The sequence below is a fragment of the Sordaria macrospora genome, chromosome 7 (genome assembly GCF_033870435.1).
Source record: "Sordaria macrospora chromosome 7, complete sequence".
Classification (NCBI taxonomy): Eukaryota; Fungi; Ascomycota; class Sordariomycetes; order Sordariales; family Sordariaceae; genus Sordaria; species Sordaria macrospora.
This window is the reverse complement of record NC_089377.1, coordinates 1,863,717-1,887,494: the sequence shown is the minus strand read 5'-3', so window position 1 is coordinate 1,887,494 and position 23,778 is coordinate 1,863,717. Positions and strand designations below refer to the sequence as shown.

Here is a 23,778-nt window from a genome sequence, read left to right as displayed (position 1 = left end):
CTGGTCGAGGCCGCGACGCCGATGCTGTTCCTGAGGATCGATCACGCGGCACAAGTCCACAGCTGTGAATCCCTGCCAAGATCTGGTCAACAGCTGGAAACGGTAAGGCGATAAAGGTCTCGCTAGGTATTCTGAGGTTCAGGGTTCGGGTTAACATATCCCTGCCTAGGTAACCACAATATCATCACCAGGGTGTTGAGGCAAAAATATTTATGACAAGACCAACTATGGGTGTGAAATGCTTGAAGCACATATCGGCTATCATCGCTACTTCATCATCAATACATCCTAGCGCATATCCGACGACCGCCAAAGCAGTCCCAAGTAGCCAAAACAATACACGCTCCAACTCCGCCCCTCCAGATATCAACCATACATACAGGGTATCTCTCGAACAAGCACATGTCCAAAAATGTCCCATCGACAGCGTATGTAATCCCAATGATTTTCATCCATCAAACCCTCCCGGTAACGTAGAATTGGCCGGTCAGCGTGTCGACTTTCCAACCGTCGTTCTTCAAAGCGGCACCCACAGCTTGGCGAAGGCGCGAGACGCCACCGGAACTATGTCGACCGACACCCGTAACCACCGTGAATCCCTCCAACTTGGCCTTGGACTGGCGATGCTCGCCCAGATTGTTCCACCACCGCCAGACTCGGTCCTTGGCGATCCGAACCCCGTCAATGACTGTGACGCCGTGGAGATCAATACTGCAGTACGTGCTCTTTTGGTCGACTAGTTGCTCGGATGCAAGCGATATCCTCTCTGCGGCGGCACGGGCTTCTTCCCGGGCGCGCTCCGTGTAAACAATGGCGCCTTGTCGCCCTAATGGCCCCTTTCGAGCCAAGGCCGAAGCTTGGGCGTAGAGATTGGTGACTCCGTACTCGCTGTCCGGGCTTGGTACCAGGCTGGGACGCCTCACACCGACACTGGAGGTGGTAACTACCTGTGTACTCGATATGCCGCGCTGTGTTAATCCTGAGGGTCGAATGGGCCCCTTAGCCCCTTCCAACTCCTCGTTGTCCACTGTCGGTGATACCACTGCGTAGTTCAGCGCAAGTTTCGCCTTTCCCTTGCTTCCTTGATCCTTGGACTTGTTCTTGCCTCTGCGGGTTGCAGTGCTGCCCTGTGGCTCGTAAAACCCATCCAGCCCCTTGGGCAGCTGGCCAGTTTCGTGGAGGTGTTGCCGCGTCAAAAGATCGTCAAAGGCCGTGTCAAGGTCGCCTCCGCTCTGCTTGAGAACGAACTTGAGGGTGTGCTCCTTGAAGTTGGGAAACACCAGACGAAGTCGCTCGACCTTATCGAGCTCGTTCAGGTCTGCTGCGTCGCAAAATTTGAGGTCCTCGGACGAGGAGGAGCCGCTGGAGAAGACGGAGTCGGATATCGTCGTGGCATTTTCCGTAACCCATGAGTCGGACATGATGCTCTGCTCGGGGTCGTCGCCGTTTACCCCCTCAGTAGACATCCCCAGTCCGGAGGGGTCAAACGATGTTGAAGCCTCACATGACGCGGTCTGCGCCAGCGTTTTGAGGATGTCCCTGATGTCGTCATAATCCGTTTGGATGTTTCGCTCCAGGGTAATGGCGAGAATGAGTGACTGATCTAGATCTCGAAACTCTTCCTGCAATTGGATAATCCGCGGTTAAAGACTTGAAACTCGGAAGGACTTGGGGGCCAGCCGTTGTGATGAGACGTGTTGGTGGGCTCCAATCCAGCGAGAACCTACAAATAATTGTTCTTGAAGGACGGCCGGGTCTACAGACTCGGTCTTTGCCTTTTCCTCCTGAGAGTTTGAGCCTGATGGCTTCACATGGCTTTTCTTTTTCCTTCCCCCCATCCCAGGTGGAAGGTTATGGTTGTCGCTTAAAGGATGCACGTAGTGGAATACCGCTGGTTTCGCTCTGTGGCATTAACATGAGGTAAATAAGGAAGAAGAGACGGCTGGAGTTCGCTATTCATCGTATGGAAATCCGACGTCGAAGAGTGAGTGTTGACGAAAGATGCCCAAATTCAACCCGAGGATGAGCCAACGTCAAAATTAACCAAGGAAACCGTTTGCTTTTCTCCATGCTGCGCTTTCCCGACTGGAGTTTTCGCGCTGGCTGGTCCGCTTGTCGCTTCCTGTGAATCAGTGGGGGCGCGGAGCTACCTCTAGGGTGACCAAGCAACCGGCCCCGATAAGGCAGGGGAAGAGCCGGGCTACTGCGCAACCCGACTGCAGGTGAAGGGGAATAACGAGGTCTGTTAAGGAACTGTTAGGTTTGATTGCAGGCAAAGGAGGTAGCTCCATCTTGCGCTAACAACTACAGGGATACCCCGCGTTGAGACTGCTGCGGGGTCATTTTCCGCTTTCCGTCTTGTAATGCTGAAGAGCTGAGACATGGGCCTCTCCAAACAAACTCTGACGTCCCGTCGCTAACATCAATCCAGCATAATTCAATGCTGTTCGGTTGGGGATGAAAGAATCAACATTTGCGCAGTCGCATGCTATGAGCAGAAACCAGTTTAGAGGGATTCGAGGGGTTATGGTTCATCCCATTTCAGCTTCCAAAGTTGACATCAACAATAGTGTGATTATGGTTGCCTCAAATTGGCTGGTGGCCCAACCATCGGCCGACCAACCTTGTCCATGGGTCGATCTGGAGGAACAGTTCTTGAGGATCTGTCTTGTGTATAATTAATGTCAAATTGTGGACGGCAGTTTACGAGGTCTTGGGTGTCGTTGACAGCGACATGAGCCTCAAATGGCATCTGAGCAATAGGTGGTAAGCTGTGGATGGGCGGGTCGGCTCGCTTTGAATGATGAGTGCATGCATTGCATCACGGCTCAGATGCCATCTATGAATGAGGAGGCAAGACAACCAACAGGACATAGCGGTATACATATAACCACCGGATGACACGATCTTGGAAGGTGCCGTTCGGACGTCTCGGAAGGTCAAGAGTCGGGAACAACAAGGCCGGCAAAAAGTCCTGAAGGGGACACCCCACTAGCTTAATCCGACCTTTGACCGCTCCTGGTCGTCATCCCACTGCATCCATCCTCATGAAACGCCATCGCCATTAGTTAGCAACATCGTTTACCTTGAGTGAGGATGGTGATGGTGGCACCAAAGACAGACCCTAGACATGTTAAATGTTTGAGTCAACATGGGGATCCTCGAAATGCCTAATGCCAGATAGGTACCAAAAGGCAGCGGATAGATGGCAGATGTCAGTTTGCCATGGAAGCCTCGGGATGAAACATGCAGGGACTGTGAAAGATCAGGTTACCGGAAGAGACTAACAAACTGTGAAAGAGAAACAAGATTCCTAATTGATAACGGCCCTTCTTTATATAAGAATGAACCGGAACACATCATCATTCGGCTTTCCCTAACCTACTTCCTCTTCGAGTTGCATTTGTTCACATGCACATTTTCTGCACACACACACACACACACACACACAAGTTCACAGCGTCACGCTTTGTCTCTTTTCAAACACCAACCGCGACTCATTCTCCCTTGGCCTCTGAGGAACTTCTCACCCACGCCCTACGTGTCCCTCGTTCTTTCTCTTCTGGTCCCAGTCACCAGTCACCACGCCGCTCGCTATCAGCACCAAACCGAAAGAACCGAAAAGAACACCGTTCTTACCCAAACGTTCACTTTTCATCAACAGCAAGACAAGGCGATTCGTTGCTTGAATTCGGACTGAACCCTTGTTGAAAAGACACGGGACGGGCCTTGTCGTATCGGCATCAACCGACCACGCATGCACGGCAGCACGTAAACAAGACATATCTTTGTGCATACCTACGCTACGCATTCTCTGCAGTATTATCTTGCCTTGCAGCGTCAAGCATTCACGACTTTGAACTTTTCACCAATTTGCATGGTCCTTGCATCATCTCACAAAACATGGGTTCGGTTTCACAGTCCAAAAGACTGTTGAACTATCCAGAGCCCTTGAGAGGGTATGCTTAGCTTTCAAGGTTACCGAAAAGCAAACACATGTGCTAACTGACATTTACCAGTCCGGATGTTCCATATGTCGTGGAGAGAAAGTCCAATCCGCCCATTCGCGGCTGGTTCATTTGCGCCGCTGCCTTGATGTGAGTTTTCTGAGGGAGAGAGTCGCTTCAAATGATGAGCTAACACTGGTCACCAGCTTGGAATATCTTCGTTTTGTCAGGGAGATAATATGGCACAACGCCGGCTTCGGCGACCTACGCAAGATTCGCCCTTATATCGAGGATTATGAGCCATGGTTTGAACCTCAAATCGTGCCCTATCCGGATTCCGAGCCTACCGACGAAGCCAAGGATGATATTCAGGATGATGAAATCCCCGAGACCGAGGCCGCCAAGCGAGACGATATCCAGCACAAGTATCCCCAGGCAAAGTACTATTCAGTGGACGAATACCGGAAACTCTACCTCTCAGGCGCACTCACGCCCTTGGACGTTGCTCAAGCTCTGCTGCCTCTGATCCGCCGCGACGTTGAGAACCCTACCGAGTACTCGTCAGCATGGTTCGACAGCAAGGTTGAGAAAGTTCTGGCTGCGGCAAGGGCTTCTACGCAGCGGTACAAGGAAGGACGCTCCCTCGGACCCCTGGACGGCGTTCCCACCGGAGTCAAGGACGAGTACGACATCGACGGCTACGAAACCAACCTCGGTTCGAAGAACATCTACACGGGAACTATCCACGAGGAAGATTCCATCACCACCTGGTGTGTGCGCAAGCTGCAAGAGTCTGGCGCCATTATCCTCGGCAAGCTCTCCATGCACGAGTTCGGTCTCGACACCACCGGCAACAACCCTATCCACGGCACTCCCAGGAACCCTCACAACCCCAACTACTACACAGGCGGCAGCTCCTCTGGAACTGGCTACGCTGTAAGCGCCGGCCTCATCCCCATCGGTCTCGGCAGCGACGGTGGCGGCAGCATTCGCATTCCCTCCAGTCTCTGCGGCGTCTTCGGTCTCAAGCCCACGCATGGCCGTCTCTCTTTCAAGCCCGGCCAAAACCATTGCCTGACCTGCGCCTGCCTCGGTCCCATTGCCGCGGACATCAAGTCCCTAGCCACCGTCTTCCAAGTCATCTGCAAGCCTCATCCATCCTCGCCTTTCCCACCTTTGAAGCGCCTCAGCTTGACCACCCCTCCCAATGGCGGTAATCCCAAGGTCCTCGGTGTCCCCTCCGCCTGGTTCGCCCGCGCCACGCCCGCCATCCAAACCCTCTGCAACACCATGATCAGGCGTCTGTGCTCCGACCATGGCTATACAGCCGTGGAAATCGATATCCCGTTCCTTCCCGAAGGCCAAATCGCGCACGCCATCACCGTCCTCACTGACGCCGCCACCCTCCTCCCGGAAACCAGCAACTTGACCTACGGCAACCGCATTCTCATCGCTCTCGGCACCGTCACCCCGGCCTCCGATTACATGCTCGCCATGAAGCTGCGCCGCGTGCTGATGCAGCACCTCTCCTGGCTCTGGCAGCAGTACCCGGGCATGCTAATCGTCACTCCCACCACCAGCTGCGAGGGCCTGCCGATCAAGACCAAGAGCGAGCTAAAGTGGGGTGTCAATGATGGAGACAGAACGCTGCAGAGCATGGAGTACGTGTGGTTGGCGAATTTCTGTGGCCTTCCCAGCATTTCGGTCCCGGCTGGGTTTGTTAGCCCCGAGTCAGGGTTGGTGAACGATATGGATGTTCAGGGACGCGGGGAGGTTCCGGTCGGATTGATGGCTATGGGCGAGTGGTGTGCCGAGGAGCAGTTGTTGCAGTTTGGTGCGGTTTGTGAAGAGGCGGGCGCTGATAGGAGGAGGCGGCCGCCGATTTGGGTGGATGTGGTGAAGAAGGCCAAGGAGGAGGTTGCGCAGCGGGGGTAGATGAAGAAGGAAGTGTGGTGGTGGGTTTGATGATGTGGTATTGCCCGGTCTGGCAAGCAGACGGGAATTTGAGTACGAGGATGGAAGACAGTCAGTGGGATGTGGTGTAGTATCACATAAATTCACAAACAGCGTTGTGGAATAACAAAACTGCCTAGCACTACTGCCTCCACGTCTCGCGTCATCGGATTGTGCGGTTTTATGACTTGTTCACGAAGGCACTTTTACCCAATCTAAAGATAGCTCGATTCGATATAAATTACAGGCGCGAAACATTTCCAGGTATTATTATTCCTACAGCCCATCTCTGACTACCCTGTTACTTATACACAGTAGCTTCCGTTTCCTTCGGTAAGAGGTTCGAACGAATACCGGTAGGCAACTCGCAAGGGGGAAGGGTCAAGATGCCCTCGAAAATGGAAGGCATGATCAACATCGCCAATCCTTCGGATGAACCTTCCTCTTTAACCTACGCTTTCCCTGCTCTGTCGTACCCAATTTCCCTTCTACCCTTCACCGAATCATTTCAGCAAAGCACTCCCAGACTTACCCCTCTTGCTAAAGCTCATTCGTGTCGTCGTGTTTCTATATTTCATCCAGACATCTTCGAGAAGCTTGCCTACATTTTACAGATTATCATCGTCACACCAATTTGTCTCGGCTCTTCAGTTTGCAGCACACATACCACTTCCAGCAAAAACCATCACACAGCGAAAGTGTCACGGGTCGTATCTGTCTAAGGTAGTTCATGTCGTCACACCTTGGGACATTCTTGGACTGCGTAACACAGAGAGTAGCAGACCCGGGAGTTTTTGAAGTAAGTCTAAAACCAACCGTTCCCCATCGTCAAGAGCCTGTAGTTAGGTTTGCCGACGACCGAAAGCCCCATAGGTAGGCAGCGAGAATAGAGACGGGGAGGGCAGAGTAAAATGTATGGTAAGCTTTGTTCCCCTGGAAATAGCAAAGTAAATACGCTAAAAACCGCCATTGGGGAAGATCATCTACGCCTTGGCAGCAGGTGGCTGGTAGGGTGGTAGAGGTGGACGGCGCTTGTTTTGAGGCGAAGCGCTGAGCGGCAAAGGATTCGTTTCCCTGGCCCGCCCTGCCCCAACAATCCAAATGCTCACCTCACCTCACTTGCAACCAATGATCCAACCCACCACAAAGCATCAACCAGCACGCTAGGTTAGGCACTGCCCAACAAGATAAGATTCGAAGATCAGGCTGCGGACGATGAAAGGTAATCTTTATGCGCTTGTGCCCTATGAGCGGGTCGTCAGCTAGCACGATGAAACCGAATAGGCTGCATTGGAGATATCCTGTGGACTTGTGGTATAGTTTACCTAGTCTGTCTTACCCTACTGCGAGAAGAGCTCGGAATCCGGAATCCTGGTAAAGTGAGCTGTAGTAAACGCCGTTTGATGCTTCTAGACTATCATTGGGAATTCTCGAGTTCTTAAAAGAAGAACTGGGTCAACAGGTGACATTGTCTCATTCTTAAACGGCTCCTATTCAAATCCGTTTACTCATCACCTTCACAGATTCGGTACCCGACTCCCGATCCATGCCAGATGTATCCATCCCTACAAGTGTAGAAACTCCCAAACTCCGTTCCTAGCGAGTAATCTCACCGTCCCGTTGGGCCAAGCCAAGACCAAGACCCTATCATCCGGGGTAACGTGTCTACCTAAAACCGATTCTATGGGAGGATCACAAACCTGAACCCACAAGAGGCTGTACTTGTAGCCTGCAGCTACCTACAGCTACACTACAAGGGCCAGGGTCGAGAGTGCAACCTCACCCTATCACCAATGTTTATTTACGTTAAGCTCACTGCTGACATCTCCACGGGTTGACAGGGGTGCCACAACGCAATGCCGCAGCAGCCAAAAGCTAAGCAAAACAAAAGCCCGTGGATTCTATTCCTAAGTCTAGTCAGTCGCCAACCGGTTGCTAGGCGAGAAGGGGATTAGATACATCCCCATTTATTCCATTTTTGCGGGTTTATGACACCGCCATGTACGTGAAACCGCCGCCGGGGAAAATGGGCAAACATCACGGCTCGTTGGTCCGTACCTTACGAGGGATTGCGGTCGAGGACTGGGTTTCCAAATCCCATATAAGACGGGGGCATATCCTTCCCACGGTTGTGGTAAAGATGGAGGTCTCCTGAGTATTCAGTCAACTTGTCAACTTTTTTTCTTTCCGTTTCAGTGGTACCTGATTTCCTTTCTCAGTTCAAGACACGATGATCTTCAACAAGGTAGCTTTGGCCGCGGCGGCCATGATGGCTTCTTCTACTGGCGTGTTCGTCAAGGGAACTCAACCGGGCGGCAGCAACAGATGCGGAACACCACACATGACTCCCGAGCAGGTGCATAACTACAACATCCTCGCCTCTCAGTCGATGAACAAGCTCGATGCCCTAAAGACAAGCGCCCAAAAGACGGGAGGGAGTTCGATCCAAAAGGTGGAAATCGAGGATTTGCAGGAGAAGGAAATCAAAGTCTATGTGCACGTCTTGGCGAACGGAACCAAGGTGGAAGATGGGTATCTCGAGGTTAGTTGTCCTCCATCCAACTTCCATGCCCCCTCCCTTACTGCATCTGCTAACCACCCCTTACCCCCGAAAAGGAATCCCAAATCCACGAACAAATCTCGGTCCTCAACGCCGACTTCAGCTCCGCCAAGCTCTCCTTCCGCCTCCAAAACATTTCCTACACCATCAACCAGACCTGGGCCGTCGCCGAGGACGAATACGGCTTCAAGTCCGCCCTGCGCAAGGGCGAATACACCGACCTCAACCTCTACTTCCCCATCACCCTCCCCGACTCCCTCTTAGGGTACGCCTATTTCCCCGTCTTCCTGTCTCAATCCGGCGTCGTCTCCGACCCGACCGACCCTGCAAACCCGGAACAAGACATGTTCACCCTCGACGGCGTCGTCATCCGGTCCGACACATTACCCTTTGGCACCTTCGCGCCCTTCAACCTAGGCAGGACGGCCACCCACGAAGTAGGCCACTGGTTCGGGCTGGACCATACGTTCGGCGCGGGAGGGTGTGAGGGGAAAGGGGACTTGATTAGCGATACCCCCATGGAGGCCAGTCCGGCTTATGGATGCCAGGTCGGACGCGACTCGTGCCCGAATCAGGAAGGGTTGGATGCGATTCATAACTTTATGGATTATTCGGATGATGATTGCTTGACGGAGTTTAGTCCCCTGCAGAAGGCGTATATGCATAGCGCGTATGAGACTTATCGGCAGAATGTTTATGGGGTGAAGAAGTGAGTGAGGCTGTCGTGGTGGAGTTTGGAGTTGGGACACGGGGCTTGGGGCTTGAAGATGGGAATGTGATGACTGGTATGTGGACGAGGAGTCGGGTGTGCATAATGGGTTATACCTTTGGATACATACATAATTGGATATGTATAGCGAGGAGTTTGCTGGTTATCTGGGAATCAGAGGTTAGACTGTCTGCTTTTGCAATACCGGTTGAAAGAGAATACCCTTTTTATTTTTGTTTCGCTTATGACCAAAACTGGCAGGCAGGTTTCCCTTCTTGGGAGTCTGTAAATGCTTTTCAACCAACGAAGTCTGCGGGGCGTTGAACTGCTCGATTGACCATGGCATCTTTAATCATCGATGATGTTTCCAGGCAACGCAACACTCGAAGCCATAGCCGAAGCCCGTTCAGTGGTGATTATCTGAGACTTGGTTGATCGCACTTGTAATCCTAACCCTCAACTGCGGAGCTTCCCCCTGAGGCCTGAAAAGAGAGCTGCCCACTGGAGAGACTTGTGATGACTTCGTTGCGCAATCTCATTTCGAGGTAACGGTCGTCGACAGCGCTACAATAGTTATCCGGGCCTAATCTGCAGGATGTCTGAATGTCTGACGTTGACAGTGCATCTGACATGTGCACCTGCACCTGCTTGTTCCCTGTTGCCGACAGATGCAGATGCCTCCTCTCAATCGTGCGTGATGCAAAAGTATGCACATGTTAACATCGGCCTCCCGTCTTTAGGACTGAGCCCGACATCCTGTCTCATCCGTCGCATCTCGTATCCGAAAAATCTTGGCGCAGGCAGCAGCAGCAGCAGCCGGCAGCCGGCACTCAAAGCCGCCCGGAGGGAGCACCGGTTCGGAGCACCCGGGGGGCTTTCAGGCAGTGTAGGTTCAAAGATACGGCGGTGACCCCCATGATGAACGGGGGATGAAAGCGTCCGAGCTCAATGATCCCCGACCCCCGACCCCGGTCCCCGTCCTTCGTCCCGGCAATCCCAACTTCCGGATGAACCGGCGCCAACCGAACCGAACGTTCTCTTCCATGGCTTGTGCTGTGCTTCCTTCAATGTTCGAAATCTTCTTCTCTGCGACTCCGCGACTCCGCCAGCTCCGAACGTGCTAGCGTTTTACAAGCAATTGCAAACCCTCGACGGTGCGGTGCCGACAGGCAGGACCGGCTCTCGACAGGTTACACCCGAACCGAGGGCCTGGTACAACTACTCCCGTCAATGTCATGGCTCACCATGGCGTCCAGGGTATAAATGGATGGATGGATGGGACTCCCCAGGCCCAGGGTCATGGTGTTGCAACCTGCAACAGGGGAAGAAAACAAGGCCGTTGTCACCGGACGAACGAGCTGCTGTTAGGAGTGTACAAGTTCATCATTGTGACTGATGCGATGACTTCTTGCGACTTGCAACCCTCTCTTCTTCCGCATCTTATATCTGTTCAAGAATCTTATTGACAACCCAGTTACAGTCTCCACGATGTGGCTCTGTTAATGGAGGTGCCGGTATCGAATCATCTCGGTAGAGGACTTAGAATAGCATCCATTGGGCTGGAACCAGGGGGGCTCGGAGGTGAATAGCGCCCTCTTTCTAGTATACGCCTGAGGCGACAGAGACCGTAACAGCGCAAACAGTGATATGATATGATATGATTCAATCGGCGATAGTCGAACAACTGGTTCGGTTTATTTGATTGTCGAGATGGGGTGGATGCTGAGGCGGCGCAGTGTTATTCTAGAACACAGGTTATGGCCACTTGGTTCTCTGCGGCCGCCAATCTATGGTGCCGTATAGAATAGCGTGTGGATGATCGGTCCTCTCATGGTTCGCCCTGTAGAGGTAAGTGGTAACAGAGCCCATGACAGGCTGACAGAAGAAATCCTCAGGCGGGTCCTTGTCGCGACCCGAGGATAGGCGTCATCGGGGTGTTTAGAAGTGAGGATGCGAAACCGAGGACAGGGAGAGCGGATTATCATCAGTCTCTTGGTATTGTCTCTGATATTGGATTTCATCTAAAAAGACAACTGGGAACAGGTGGTGAAGTTTGGTGACAGTCCGAACTGGGCCGCCCAAGACTGTCCTTAGCCGGCGGTTCAGTGCTTTCCCCTGGCTGCCACGTGACAAAGGGGGGGAACTCTTGGGGTTGCTCCGGTCCGCGGGTCAGGGACAGGAGTCGCCGTCACCCACAGTTGTGTGCGCTACTGCAGAGCGAGAACCAAGCAGAAGCGTCGTAGAAATGCGCCCGATCTCGAACCGCGCCGAGAAAACGCCCTGTTGTCGTGTGAAAGAGGACAAGAGCCAAAGAGAGTGATGGAAGGCACAGGCCACAGACAGAGCGCCTTCCCCTGTGACGACGGGTCTGGCGGGTGCCCCTGTGCCGCTGTCCAGGTATGCCTGTCCCCCTCTACCCCCGCCCCTGGTATCGCCCAATTTATCAATTTACCGATTCCACGGGGCGCAAAAGTGGAAGTGTCACTGCGGGAGACACCTGAAGTGGAAGACGAGGACGAGGAAAGAATCAACCTCAACGCATCTCGGCAACGGTGCTCCATTCAGTCCGGTATTCATTCGTTCGACATCATCCAACTTTGTGCTCTTCAAGTCACGTTTTCCTCTCTTTGAGGCTTGGTCCAATCCGACTAGGTACACTAGACCAGGACGATACCAGGTTGCCATTCGGGTTCTACACTAACGGGACCACTCCGGACGCCAAAAGTAACAAGACAAGGACCACTCCTTCAGCCAAGAACACCACCTCGACGGCCAATAATCCCAACACGACCACCCAATCTGCGCTCGGCCCACGCCTTCTTTTTCTTTCCAACCGTCCTCCAGATACACAAGACTTTCTTCCCACTTTGCAATCTTCAACCTTGCTAGGGGCCCTTTTTCACTTTCTATCCCTCCAGTCCAACTAAAGGTGCCGAACGAGATAACGAGGACCACCGAGCGAGCGAACGAGCGACAGCCCAACGACCCGTGGACGAGCGAGCCAACTGCACTACATACCTACCTAGCTACATTACGCTAGGTCATCGATCGAAGCGAGCGAACGGTAGCGAGCCTCCCAACTGCCAAATTGTGATACGCCCTCACTTCGTTTTATCGGCGCCCGCCAAACACACTCGCTGATACCAAGCAAAGCTCGCCAACCCGCAAAGCTCGCAAAGCCCAGCCCTCGTTTCTGCCCTTCCGCCTCCGAGACAGCGTGACCGCATGCTACAGTCGACCGAGACATCGATTACTCCGATCACGGCTTGATATTACCGGCCCCCCGATCCCGTTCCCCGACAGCTGAAGCACCACGCGCACAACCCGAGAGGCCCTGTGACGTTGATTCCAGGCGCACCTGCTATAGCTACCCGCCAGCCCTGCCAGCCGTGCTTTGTCAACAATTGTCGCGAATACTGTCTGACTGCTTGTCTGTCTATCTGACTGCTTGTTTGCCTGCCTCTTGCTCGAGGGGTTATCGCTTCCCGCGCCAGGTCTCGCTGATCTGCTCATGATAGACGACTAATACAGCACTCCACGATCCTGTCTGGCTGTGAAAGCAAAACAAGGCACCCGAGGGCTGCTGTGGCATCCGGCCCTTCTTCCTTCCGCAAATAGGCCTTTATTCTCTTGTCTAGATGATGGTGCGTCCGCATTTCCTCCCTCGCTGGTTCCCGACTCCCGGAAGCCGGGATTTGGATCCATGCTCTCGGCGGAGCCGCACGTCAATTTCCGAATACGGATACCGCGTGTCGCTTCCTGGGCGATCGTCTTTGCATGGGAGACATGAAAAAATTATGGGTCCTTGTGGATCGGGAGAACCTCCTTTCGACTGACCAACCTGTTGTTATTCCAGCAGACCTCATCCCGTCCCCGAGGCGATGTTGGCTCCAGTTTCGCCAGCCGACGCGGCCACGACCGACTGTCCATATCCGACCCTAGCCGTCACGTCACCGAGACCATAGGAACCATGTATACCATCGACGACGACGACTCCGGCCCCGAAGACGGCCGCCGGGCTAGCCGCCCCCTTAGTTTCATTGCGACCCAGGGAGATCACCTAGAGCGCCTTGCTAGCCTTGCCGAGGAGCCCTCTGAGGAGAACTCGGGAGATGAGCTGCGCTTAGTCCGGACAACCTCCGACAAAAGCAAGGCAGCACTACACGATACGACCGGTGGAAAGGGGGTCAATGATGGTTTCATAGGAGGACACGCCTTGAAGAAGTCCAACACCTTCCCAGAGAGGAGACCAAGTGATACGAGCAGCTCGTCAGAAAGGCCGACCTCCCCGCTTTCGCCAGCACGCTCGATACGGGACCTCCAGGCCGACGGATCGGCCTCTCAGTTCCCCATGACGAATATCGACGACGCCAACGACATCGCACAAGAGTTGAGTAATCTGCAGGCGCTGCGACGACTGTCGATGGATGTTGGAGGTTTCAACGATCCCGACCTCCTTCCTTTCTCGAACATGGGTCTGGTCCAGTCCGGCCCACCAACGGGTGAAGATGACGAAGCAGACCCGTCCCGCCTGCTGTGGGTGCCCGCGAGAGTACATCCGGAACTCGAACCTACGGCGTTCAAGGACTTCCTGGAGAATCGTGTGCAGGCAATAAAGCGGAGGTCCAGTGACTCCATGTTGTCGGTTGACCTGAACCGAAGTGACTCGACAGGTGGAGGGGGCCTGAGGAGAAAAAAGTCGATGCTCTCTCGCCAGATCAAGCCGACCAGTGAGGGCATCGACTACGTGGATGGTTCGGAGAGGCTGCAACGGCAGCGCTCCCGGCATGGCGATGGCAATCCAGAACCTAGCCTGGGCGAGTTAGTAGATGATCCTACCAAAGCAGTCAAGAAGCTGGCGCTCGAGACTCACCAAGAGGTGGACGAGGACGACGTTCCGATTCTTCCTGCTCCAAGTATGGGTCTAAGACGCTCCACAAAGACGACATACAGAAAAAGTGGCAGTGTACGCGGGAATAAAACTTCATTTTCGAAGAGGATCTCCGGAAGGCAGTCATCAGAGCACGAAGATGATATGCCCCCTGTCCCGACAATGGACGAGGCGTCAAGTCAAGGCCTGAAGAGGGTACAATCGGAACCGGTCCTGGCCGACCTCTACTCGCAGCCTGAGAAATCGGTGCGAAGACGGCAAAATTTCAACCGCGAGACTCCGGGCTCATCCGAAGAAATAACGGTTCGACGATCGTTAGAAGACACCCCCTCCGGAGCCCTTCAAGACGAACCAAAGCCGATCAGCCCGCCTGCCCCGGCACCAGCGGAGGTTCTCCCTGTCAAGAAGGCTCCGTCCATACCGCCACCCACAGCCGCCCCGCCGCCGGTGCCTGCGATTGTTGAGACGCCACCAACAGAGACAAAGGAGCAGACTTCAAAGCCACTGCCCGATAAGGCCTCCACTAAGAAGGCAGAGGAACCTTCGACCCGCTCCGAAAAACGACCGTCGCTTGAGTCAACCCAGCCAACACCGCAAGTCAATGGCAAGAGTCAGGCTAAGCCTTCTGCGCCGATCGTGGCTACACCACCTGCACCAGCAGTGGAGGAGAAGAAAGTGGAGGAAAAGAAAACGGACAAGAAGGCGAAGGAGAAGGAAGAGGTCGAGACCCCTACCAAATCGTCAGGGTGGAAATGGTTCAAGAGCGATGAGAAGGACAAGAAAAAGCGCGAGAAGGAGAAGGAGCGCGAGAAAGAGGAGCAAGCTCGGAAAGCGAAGGCCAAGGGTGGAGACAAGAGCCACGATACGACCCGGTTGGACGTCCTACAAAACTCTATTGAAGGGGCTTCCAAGGGCCGGGAGAGCCTGGTGCTGGATCGGGAGAGCATCGACAGCGGCAAGAATGAGGAAAAGAAGAAGGAGACCAAGAAGGAGAAGGAAGGCTTCTTTGGTGGCCTTTTCGGAGGCAAGAAGAAGGCCGATAAGGAGCCCACCAAGAAGAAGGAGCAAAGACCACTTACTCCAGAACCTCCTCGCCGAAAACTCGTTCCCGATGTCGACTACTCTTGGACCCGCTTCCCAATTATTGAAGAGCGAGCCATTTACCGGATGGCTCACATCAAGCTTGCGAATCCCCGCCGACCCTTGCACAGTCAAGTCCTGCTCAGCAACTTTATGTACTCGTATCTGGCTAAGGTCCAGGCGATGCATCCCCAGCTGAATGTGCCCACTTCGCCGCAGCAAAGGCGATTAGAGGAAGAGCGCAAGCGCCGCGAAGCCGAACAAAAGGCGGCACAGCAGCGAGCGATGGAGCAACTTGCTCTTGAACAACAAATGGCGGCGATGTCTGGCCAAACCGATTTCAACTTTGAGTACCATCGCGTAAGTTAACGCCCACTTGATCTGTTTGATAATCAGAATACTAACATGTCATACAGTCTGGTAATGGCTACGGCGAGGCATCGGGCGGCGGCACTCAGTACGTCGATGACGCTCAGATCTACGAATACGAGCAACAACGGAACGAATCTCGCGCCCGTCATGAAAAACAACAAGAGGAATATCGCAACAAGGGCAAAGAGGACGAGGAGGGTGACATGTGGTAGGGCGGCCACCGCTCATTTTCCAGTTAGTTCAGCCTTTGCCTAGCTGGTCAGGTGTTCTGGGGTACCAGTCCCAAGCCATCATACTGGTGGGATCAACTGTACATCAGGCTTGACGGAGGTCTTGCCTCGAAGAATAAGAGGCGGGTTCGGGCTGCTTTATAGTGTGAGAGGAGGTAGTGGGACACCTGACAAGAACATATTTGTACTTACCTAATCTTCCTTTTTTTTATAACTTTGTAAACAAGAGCAGCAGCGGCGGCGGCAGGAGCCACTACGCAAAAAGCAGCCCGGCCAGCAGCGAGCATCAGGATTGGCGTTTCGGGATACAATGGATGACATGGAAGGGGGGAGGCGGCGAGGACGAGGGAAGATATAAAGATATTTTGGGTGTTACAAAAGAGACAAATGGTTGTTTGGAAGTGGATGGGTGGCAGGTAGGAATTGGGGCTGGACGTTATTGGAATTTGATTGTTTTTCAAACATGTTGAAAGAGTCGGGATCTATAGACCCTTGAGAAAGAGAGAGTTTACTATCTTGGTTCGTATCACAGCGCAGAACTGCTGTCGTGGCATCTTCTCGACAATCCTCTCCGAGTGGGAGCAGCTCTCGTCTTGACCTTCTTGGGCTGACCTCGCTCTACTGTGAGAACAACAATGACTTGCGCTTCTCCATCGAGTGAAGTTCACATCTTCAGTGCATGTCCAACTTGTCAAAAACAACATGACTCCAAAATCGGTATCCTGGCAAGAATTCATGGTTGTAACAACCCTCTCCCTTGTTTTCCTTTGCTCGTTGACACCGTTGAGTACCTTGTTGACCCCTTGCCGTTCGGTTCAAGACGAGCTTCCCCTGCCTCTTTGTCTGCGATCAGCAAGCACAACTCATCTTTCCGAGCCTCACCAAACTTTACCAAAACAATTATAGCATAGTACAAAAAGGAGCATCACAGCTGGGAATATTGCTGATCGACCAATTGCTGACTTTTGATAATTGTGATGATGTATTGAACTGGAGGACTGACACTGTTGGCAGCGCCTGGCAGGGCGGTCTCGAGGGCGGTCTGGGGCAGTCGGGCAGCCTGGGCTCGTCGTGCCTGCCCCTGTGGCCACCACTTGCATGGTTTCTATAGGCGCTCAATAGGGAAGGCGGGAAGGAGCTGTACCAAGGTACCCACCCGTCCAGCTTGGAGCCCAGGCAGAGAGATACCTTACAGCGAGCCAGAGCTCCCCTCCCGTCCCCTCCTGTCTGGCCTCAAGTTTCCAATCACTGAACCATTCTGAAAATCTTCCGACATTGTCGACGAAACAACCGAACCACCACCAACCACCATCCCGACGTATTCTCCTGCGACCGCGTCCTTGAGGCCCTCTTTGACCTCCGCTTCGCGTAATATTCTTCCTTACCTCGATCCAACCCCCGGGCCGCTGTCGTCAGTTTCTGCTTGATACCCCGCCTCTCGGTCGCGACCAAACGCCCGTCTGTTGAACTTCAGCTTTCGGCACCATCACCGCCCGGTTGCGCATTTCGTCGACATTAAGAGTTGACTTCCACATACTTGGCACCCCTGCCACGCCCGCCATCAGCTACCTACCTTTCACCCCGTTCACGCGTAGCTTCCATTCGGCCTTCAGCTCTTCCTCCATCCCGATCTCCAACAACACCTCAGCTCTCCTCTCCATCTGGTCGCCCGAAGCCAGCAAATACCCAATCTCCCCCAACGCACATCTCCAGTCTTCTCTAGTGAAGCACCTCTACCGGGATGGCATCTGTGAGCTCCTCCTTCCTTCTTTTCTGCTTCTTCTCCTTGCTGCCCAGCTTCAACAAAGTTCCCCAACTCCCATCCCACCTCTTCCCCACCATGCTCTCAGATCACCGTCACGTCTCCCCGAGCATGTCTGGCTGCTGGCCAGGTCGCTCTTGACCGCCCGGCTGTCTACAAAGCTCGAGCTGACACGCTCCATCTTGGGCTCTCGCTACTACCTTGACGCGTGTATGCTAACTTGCCCGTTTCCTCGATAGCAACCCCGTAATACATACAACGCCCCCGGGTTCCTGCCCAACGGTGCCGCTCCTCACCAGGGCCCAGTACCCGGCGCTACACCTCTCCTCCCGAACCAAGGCCGCGTTTTGCAAACTGGTCCCATCAGAGTTCTCTGCATTGCAGATGTTCGCGGTAAGCTTCTTCCCCGGTGATAGACAACCCTGGCCGTTTGCGCCTAGCTTACTGACTTGCCCCTTCCTTCCTGCAGGTAACCTTCGGTCTTTGAACGATCTCGCCAAGTCCGCCCGCGCCGACTACATCATCCACACTGGTGATTTTGGCTTCTACGACGAGACATCTCTCGAGCGTATTGCGGAGAAGTACGATAATACCCGGCCCAACTTGGTCTTCGTTCGCTGACCAACGTTTGAACAGGACCTTGAAGCATGTTGCCCAATATTCGCCCCTGATTTCCGAGTCTACCAAGAAGGCTATCGCGCAAGCCGCTGCTGGCCCCGTCAAGAGCCGCTTCCCCGCTAGCGAGCTTCCTCTTTCCGAGCTGCCCCTCCTCATTTCGGGTGAGCTCAAGCTGGATGTTCCTGTCTACACAGTCTGGGGTGCTTGCGAAGATGTGCGGGTGCTTGAGAAGTTCAGATCAGGAGAGTACAAGGTGCCCAACCTGTTCGTGATCGACGAGTCTCGGTCGAAGCTCCTCGAAATCGGCGGTGTCAAGCTCCGTCTTCTCGGTTTGGGTGGTGCTGTTGTTATGCACAAGCTTTTCGACAATGGAGAAGGACGGACTACGATCGCTGGTGGACAAGGTACCATGTGGACTACACTCCTCCAGATGGGCGAGCTTGTCGACACTGCCAACCGCGTCTACGACCCTACCGAGACCCGTATCTTCATCACCCACGCTTCCCCCGCTCGCGAGGGCATCCTCAACCAGCTTTCGGTAACTCTCAAGGCGGATTTCTCGATTTCGGCTGGTCTCCATTTCCGTTACGGAAGCTCGTACAACGAGTTCAGCGTCAACCCAACTTTGGATCATTACCGCGGCAAGCTGGCCGCTTCCAAAGCGTCTTTCAACGATGTGTGGGAAACTGTCCGTAGCGAGGTCGAGCCTGCGATTCAGCAGAACGATGTCCAGCAGACTTTGCTTAAGAACGCCCTTAGTGTTGTTGAGAAGATGCCTACGACTGCTGCTGGCGGGAACCCCTTCGGTGGCGCAGCTGCAGGCCAGTCGGTCGCTGCGCTTGGGCAGGTCGACGAGAGCGCTTTCAAGAACATGTGGAACTTCAACCTTGCTGATGCCGCCTTTGGCTGGCTAGTACTGGAGATCCACGATGGAAGGATTGGAACAGAGATGAGAGCTCAGGGGTTCAACTTCTCCCATCGCGGGGCTAAGCAGCCCGTGAATGCGGCTCAGGGTGCCGTCCCTGCCTCTGCTGGAGGAGCTAACCCCGTTCCTACCGGCCCCGCTGCTTCCACACCCATCCAGTCCGCTGCGCAGCCCGCCCCTGCTGTACCTGCGGTCCCCGTGGTCCCCAAGCAGGCCCCCGCGCAAACCGCCAAGCCCGTCGCCCCGTCTCCCGCTCCGACACAACCCAAGGCGGCCACGCCACAACCGGCTCCGGCCGCTTCGCCTGCCTCGAGAGAGTCTGAGAAGCCGGCATCCGCTCCTTCGAACGGAGCTTCCAATAACCCGGAGCCCACGCCTTCCCCGGCGCCCAAGAGCGCTGTTGAGAACATGATTGGCCTCTTTGTCATGCAACCACCGAGCGATGACGCCATCCCTGATTTGTTCGCGGCGGAGGACAAGGCCAAGATCGTCAAGGTCGATAAGTGGGGTCAGACTAACAGAGTAGTCATTTTCAAGACGGTCGAGGATCGTGACGGTGCCCTGGACCGCTTGCCTCAAGAGTTTAAGACTCGTGGCTCCGGCTCGGACGACCGCAACAAGCCGCTCATCAAGGTCTTCAACCCTCCCGCGTCGAGACCGTTCAACAACCGCGGTGGCGCCGGTACTTGGGCCAGCAGCAGGGGTGGCAGGGAAGGTACCCAGAGCGGATACCGCAGCGCTGGCGGTGGAACTGCTAGCGACAGTGAAGGTGCCGGTCGTCGTGGAGGACGCGGAGGTTCCAGAGGTGGCCGCGGTGGTGAGCGCGGTGGACGTGGCTCGCGCCGTGGTGGTTTGAAGGGCGACGGAAGCCCGGCTACGACTTCTGCTACCCCGGCTGACTCTTAGGACAAGAAAGCTGCGGAGTCGAAGATCGACGACTTGAAGAAGAAAGATTCAAAGGATTTGAAGAACGATTCGATGAAAGACTCGATGAAAGACTCGAAGACAGATTCAAAGACGGAGTCGACCAACGTTTAGTTCACAACATCAAAACCTTGGAGGAAATCATAGGACAATCACGAGTACGATAGCCAGGTTTAGAAAGAAGTGGTGAATCGACTTATGGGTAGGATGAGGGTATGGGTTTTTGTCAAGTCAGGTTCAAGACAGGCTAGGCTAGGTAAGCCAAGTCGAGTCGAACCAGACCGGGCTTACTGAACGGATGAGATTTGAGCGATTCGGGGAAAGAACAGCAGAGCAGAGGATGAAAACATTTTACAGTCTAACTACTACAATTTCAACAAAGCAAAATATTGCTCAGATTTGTTCATTTCAGAGTGGTCTTTGATCGCGTTCGTTGAAAGATTACTGTAAGAAGGGTAGATACCATAGGTCTCGAGGTGGATGGTGTTTGTGGTTGAGGTCTTCTTCCCATGTACGCAGTAGACTTCGGCGGATTTGCTTGCTTTGCTTTTTGCGTCGTAGGTCATGTTATTTTCTGTTCATCTCTTCGTTTCTTCGTCTTTTTTTTTCTTTTCCTCACTGGGACCTCAGGCTGCGATTTGCAAGCAAGTATCGGTTATACAAAGGGAACAAGAACAAGAAGAAGATGTTGCTAACATAGAGGATGAATGGATGGGCATGGCATATTGGGTCTGTTTTGTGTTTGTAATGTATTGTATGTTAGTCTACGGTAGCGTGTCAAAAAAAGAGCGCGAGATGTTTAGAAGAAAGGAAAAGAAAGAAAAGAAAGAAAGAAAGAAAAGAAAGAAAGAAAGAAAAGAAAGAAAGAAAAGGAAGAAAGAAAAGAAAAGGGATGTAAAGTAAACCTGGTGGCCTGTTTCCACTCTTATATCGATAGAAACTATAAACGTAAGTACTTGTAGGCAAGATACTAACAATTCAAATCTGGAACAACCTCGTTCGTACCATTTTTACAGTCAACTCAACTCGGTCCGTTTTCCCATCCCCGTCTCCCGGGAAGTCATTGCATCCAGTCCATCTAGAATAGACTCTAGCGGTTATTGTACTAGTCACGGCCCATCAATCAATCAATCAATCAATCAATCGATCAACCTGAACATCCATCTATCTCCCAGAATGCTTCGTTGCACATCAACTCCTTTAACGAAGATCAACTCAAAGACTACCAAAGATTAAGGCTTTCATCTCATTACCTCCTTTTTATTTTCCCTCTCCGTTATTCGTTCTGTCCAGGTCTAGATACCTTTTAGGTCAGGCCAACTCCGTCTACTGTACCCTTTTTTGTGTTTCCTAACCATCCTCCAGCGGCCGTTGTTTTAGTACAAGTATGGGTTGAGTGGTTGATGACCGAACGAATCCCTCTAATATGTACAAAGATAAAAGTACATGCTGTCTCCCGTTTTTATAAGGGTCGCAGCTTTTTTTTCTTCTCCTTTCTCCCTTTGCGCTTGGTGAGCTTGGTGAGGTATCCACATACCACTCACTCATGGTTTTTGCCCCGGGCTTCAAACCCCGGGACACCTCCCCATCATTTTCCCCGTCTCTCCCGTCCTTCCCTCAGGGATTCAAACTCCCTCAGCACAATCGCTCATCCTTCTTACTTTTTTTTTCTCTTACTTCCTCCTAGGCTTCATCCCCTTATGAATAGCAGCCACGCCGCCCGTCAAGTCCTCATACCCCTTTCCGCCCACCACGAAGCCCGCATCGACAATCATATCCCTAAAATCCTCCTGGCTAGGGAACTTTTCGATACTCTCGACAAGATACTGGTAACTATCGCGATCGCCCGCGACCAGCTGTCCGATCAGCGGGATCGCCGAAAAGCTCCACTGCTTGTAAATAGTGTTGAAAAGAGGGTGCTTATCGGCCTTGCTGAACTCCAAGCAAGCAAACACGCCGCCGGGCTTGAGCACGCGGTACGCCTCCCGCAAAGCGGCGGGGATGTTGGAAAAGTTGCGGATGCCGAAGGCGACGGTGTACAGGTCGACGGACTCGTCGGGGATTCCGTTCGTGGGGGAGTAGCCGACTTGGTTGGCGCCCAGCGGCTTGGTCTGGGTGAGGTCCTCGGCGTTGGCTTCGAGGAAGGACAGGACTGCTTGTTGCGAGGCTGGGAGGGCGGAGCTGCGCTGTTTGCCGACGGTCAACATGGCGGGGTTGATGTCGGAAATGGTGACGCGCACGTCCTGGTTGCCGTTGATGACGTGCGCGTTGTGAAGCATGCGGAAGGCGATATCGCCGGTGCCGCCGGCGATGTCGAGGATGTGTTGGGGGGCGAGCGGGGAGGAGCCGGGGGCGGTGAGGGGGGTGAAGCCTGGGTTGAGGGAGGAGACGAAGTGGTCCCTGTGGAACAAGAGAAGAGGGTTAGTTAGTCTACGGTTTCTGGCTCTGGTTCTGGGAGTTTCGGGGAGGGAGGAAGGGGATGCGACACAGGGTAGGGTGTGGGTACAACGGGAGAGGACGTACTTCCATACGCGATGCCATCCAAAAGACATGAGATCGTTCATGCGATCATACGACTCAGCGACACTGGTAAAGACGCCGGCAACACGCTCTCTCTTCTCGGCCTCGGTGACGGTCTCGAAACCGAAGTGGGTAGGGCGCGCAGGATCGGGAATGGCATATTCGGGTACTGAGTTGTTGTTGTTTGGCTTCTGGTTGTTGCGCGACTGGAGGGTTGTCGAGAAGGGGGACCGTGATATCCGGGATTCGAGGTGTGTGGTGGAGGTTCTGAGCGACGAAGGGATCGCGACCCTTCGGAGGGCCGGACGGGCAACCATTTTTTTGGATGGTAAGGAGGCTGCGGAGAGGAGTCCGGGGAAGAGAGATAGAGAGGGATCTGGAGAAGAACGGAAGAGGGTTAAAAAACGGGCCCCCAACGGAAATTGAGAAATGTTCAAGAAAGAAAGAAAGTTGTCGCAGTTCAGATTCAGATTCGGCCCCAGCGTCGCAATCCGCAATTCGATCGATGAAAGCTCCCGCAGCGATGGATCCAATGGAAATTCCCCAATCGGGAAGGCTGCGAAATCTGCATGTGCCGCAATGCCGGGCAGGGGTCATAAACACACAGCGCAGCTCAGCTCAGCTCGGGTGGCTGGTGCTCCGAGTTCTGTGGCTTGTGCGTGTGCAACTTGCTGTCCAGCAATGCCAGCCTTGTTTGCGGGGTAGCTTCTGAATGGAGACTGCGGGGGCCTCGGCGCGGAGTGGTGCGGGGGTTCCTTGGTTGATCTCCATTTTTTTCTCCAGATGTTCGCAGGCGCTAGCGCAGGGTCGAATTCGCGAATTGGTTGCGTCTTTGGATTCTCGAACATTGACCCCTGCAGGGCAGTGATGGAATATTGAAGGTGAGGGCATTCAGAGGTACTCACTTGGATTAGAGGATGGTCCGGACGTGAAGGTCCGGTCCTGAAGACGCCGATGAAGCAGTGTCGCATCTATCGTCAGACTTGTTCGATCCCGATCTGGCCTCGGATCTGGCAGATGGTTCAGACTTCGCGGCCTCGAGGTCGATGTCAGAGGACGAAGATTTGGATTCCTTGACGGCAGCTGCGGCGTTCTTCGCGTCGGCCATCCACAGCGCGAGGAACTTGATAATCTTCTTGTGGAAGACGACGACGGCGGTAATGACTGCGAGAAGACAGATGATGATGGCCACGATGGCGTCTCTGCCGGACATGGTTGATGGTTCGTTTGGGGATGGCTTGTTGATGTTGTTGGTCTCCGTTGGTCTTGCTTGTGATGCGATATCGC

The 23,778-nt window shown here is 53.7% G+C and overlaps 7 protein-coding genes across 7 annotated transcripts; 4 read left to right on the top strand and 3 right to left on the bottom strand.

The window, feature by feature from the left end:
* Positions 1-193: 193 nt before the first annotated feature.
* On the bottom strand, positions 194-2,098 carry SMAC4_00677 (uncharacterized protein). Its single transcript, XM_066089469.1, has 2 exons — positions 1,728-2,098; positions 194-1,622 (listed from the first exon to the last, which is right to left on the bottom strand). The coding sequence occupies exons 1-2, from the start codon at positions 1,836-1,838 to the stop codon at positions 456-458; spliced, it is 1,278 nt and encodes a 425-aa protein (XP_065947745.1). The 5' UTR covers positions 1,839-2,098; the 3' UTR covers positions 194-455.
* Positions 2,099-3,434: 1,336 nt separating this feature from the next.
* On the top strand, positions 3,435-6,048 carry SMAC4_00678 (uncharacterized protein). Its single transcript, XM_003349742.2, has 3 exons — positions 3,435-3,959; positions 4,020-4,097; positions 4,154-6,048. Exons 1-3 carry the CDS (start codon positions 3,904-3,906, stop codon positions 5,880-5,882), a joined length of 1,863 nt encoding a protein of 620 aa, XP_003349790.1. The 5' UTR covers positions 3,435-3,903; the 3' UTR covers positions 5,883-6,048.
* Positions 6,049-8,241: 2,193 nt separating this feature from the next.
* On the top strand, positions 8,242-10,161 carry SMAC4_00679 (uncharacterized protein; the record flags this gene model as incomplete). The annotated part of the gene is made up of 3 exons (XM_066089470.1): positions 8,242-8,256; positions 8,287-8,442; positions 8,517-10,161. 3 exons carry the CDS (start codon positions 8,242-8,244, stop codon positions 9,171-9,173), a joined length of 828 nt encoding a protein of 275 aa, XP_065947744.1. The 3' UTR covers positions 9,174-10,161.
* Positions 10,162-11,416: 1,255 nt separating this feature from the next.
* Positions 11,417-16,279, top strand: SMAC4_00680 (uncharacterized protein). The gene is made up of 3 exons (XM_003349744.2): positions 11,417-12,813; positions 13,029-15,500; positions 15,557-16,279. Exons 1-3 carry the CDS (start codon positions 12,808-12,810, stop codon positions 15,722-15,724), a joined length of 2,646 nt encoding a protein of 881 aa, XP_003349792.2. The 5' UTR covers positions 11,417-12,807; the 3' UTR covers positions 15,725-16,279.
* Positions 16,280-17,065: 786 nt separating this feature from the next.
* SMAC4_00681 (uncharacterized protein) lies at positions 17,066-20,364 on the top strand. Its single transcript, XM_003349745.2, has 4 exons — positions 17,066-17,492; positions 17,744-17,897; positions 17,974-18,085; positions 18,141-20,364. The coding sequence occupies exons 1-4, from the start codon at positions 17,484-17,486 to the stop codon at positions 19,951-19,953; spliced, it is 2,088 nt and encodes a 695-aa protein (XP_003349793.1). The 5' UTR covers positions 17,066-17,483; the 3' UTR covers positions 19,954-20,364.
* A 218-nt stretch (positions 20,365-20,582) lies between these two features.
* Positions 20,583-22,808, bottom strand: SMAC4_00682 (uncharacterized protein; the record flags this gene model as incomplete). The annotated part of the gene is made up of 2 exons (XM_003349746.2): positions 20,583-22,371; positions 22,495-22,808. The coding sequence occupies 2 exons, from the start codon at positions 22,806-22,808 to the stop codon at positions 21,645-21,647; spliced, it is 1,041 nt and encodes a 346-aa protein (XP_003349794.1). The 3' UTR covers positions 20,583-21,644.
* A 593-nt stretch (positions 22,809-23,401) lies between these two features.
* SMAC4_00683 (uncharacterized protein) lies at positions 23,402-23,704 on the bottom strand (the record flags this gene model as incomplete). The annotated part of the gene is made up of 1 exon (XM_003349747.1): positions 23,402-23,704. The coding sequence occupies one exon, from the start codon at positions 23,702-23,704 to the stop codon at positions 23,402-23,404; it is 303 nt and encodes a 100-aa protein (XP_003349795.1).
* Positions 23,705-23,778: the final 74 nt, after the last annotated feature.

Coding starts and splice junctions, on each gene's coding strand:
- SMAC4_00677 (XM_066089469.1), bottom strand. CDS start 1,838: ATGGGGGGAAGGAAAAAGAAAAGCCATGTGAAGCCATCAGGCTCAAAC. Junction 1,623..1,727: donor TCCTTCAAGAACAATTATTT/GTAGGTTCTCGC, acceptor ATCCAATTGCAG/GAAGAGTTTCGAGATCTAGA.
- SMAC4_00678 (XM_003349742.2), top strand. CDS start 3,904: ATGGGTTCGGTTTCACAGTCCAAAAGACTGTTGAACTATCCAGAGCCC. Junction 3,960..4,019: donor TATCCAGAGCCCTTGAGAGG/GTATGCTTAGCT, acceptor GACATTTACCAG/TCCGGATGTTCCATATGTCG. Junction 4,098..4,153: donor ATTTGCGCCGCTGCCTTGAT/GTGAGTTTTCTG, acceptor ACTGGTCACCAG/CTTGGAATATCTTCGTTTTG.
- SMAC4_00680 (XM_003349744.2), top strand. Junction 15,501..15,556: donor TCAACTTTGAGTACCATCGC/GTAAGTTAACGC, acceptor CATGTCATACAG/TCTGGTAATGGCTACGGCGA.
- SMAC4_00681 (XM_003349745.2), top strand. Junction 17,898..17,973: donor CTGCATTGCAGATGTTCGCG/GTAAGCTTCTTC, acceptor TCCTTCCTGCAG/GTAACCTTCGGTCTTTGAAC. Junction 18,086..18,140: donor CTCGAGCGTATTGCGGAGAA/GTACGATAATAC, acceptor ACGTTTGAACAG/GACCTTGAAGCATGTTGCCC.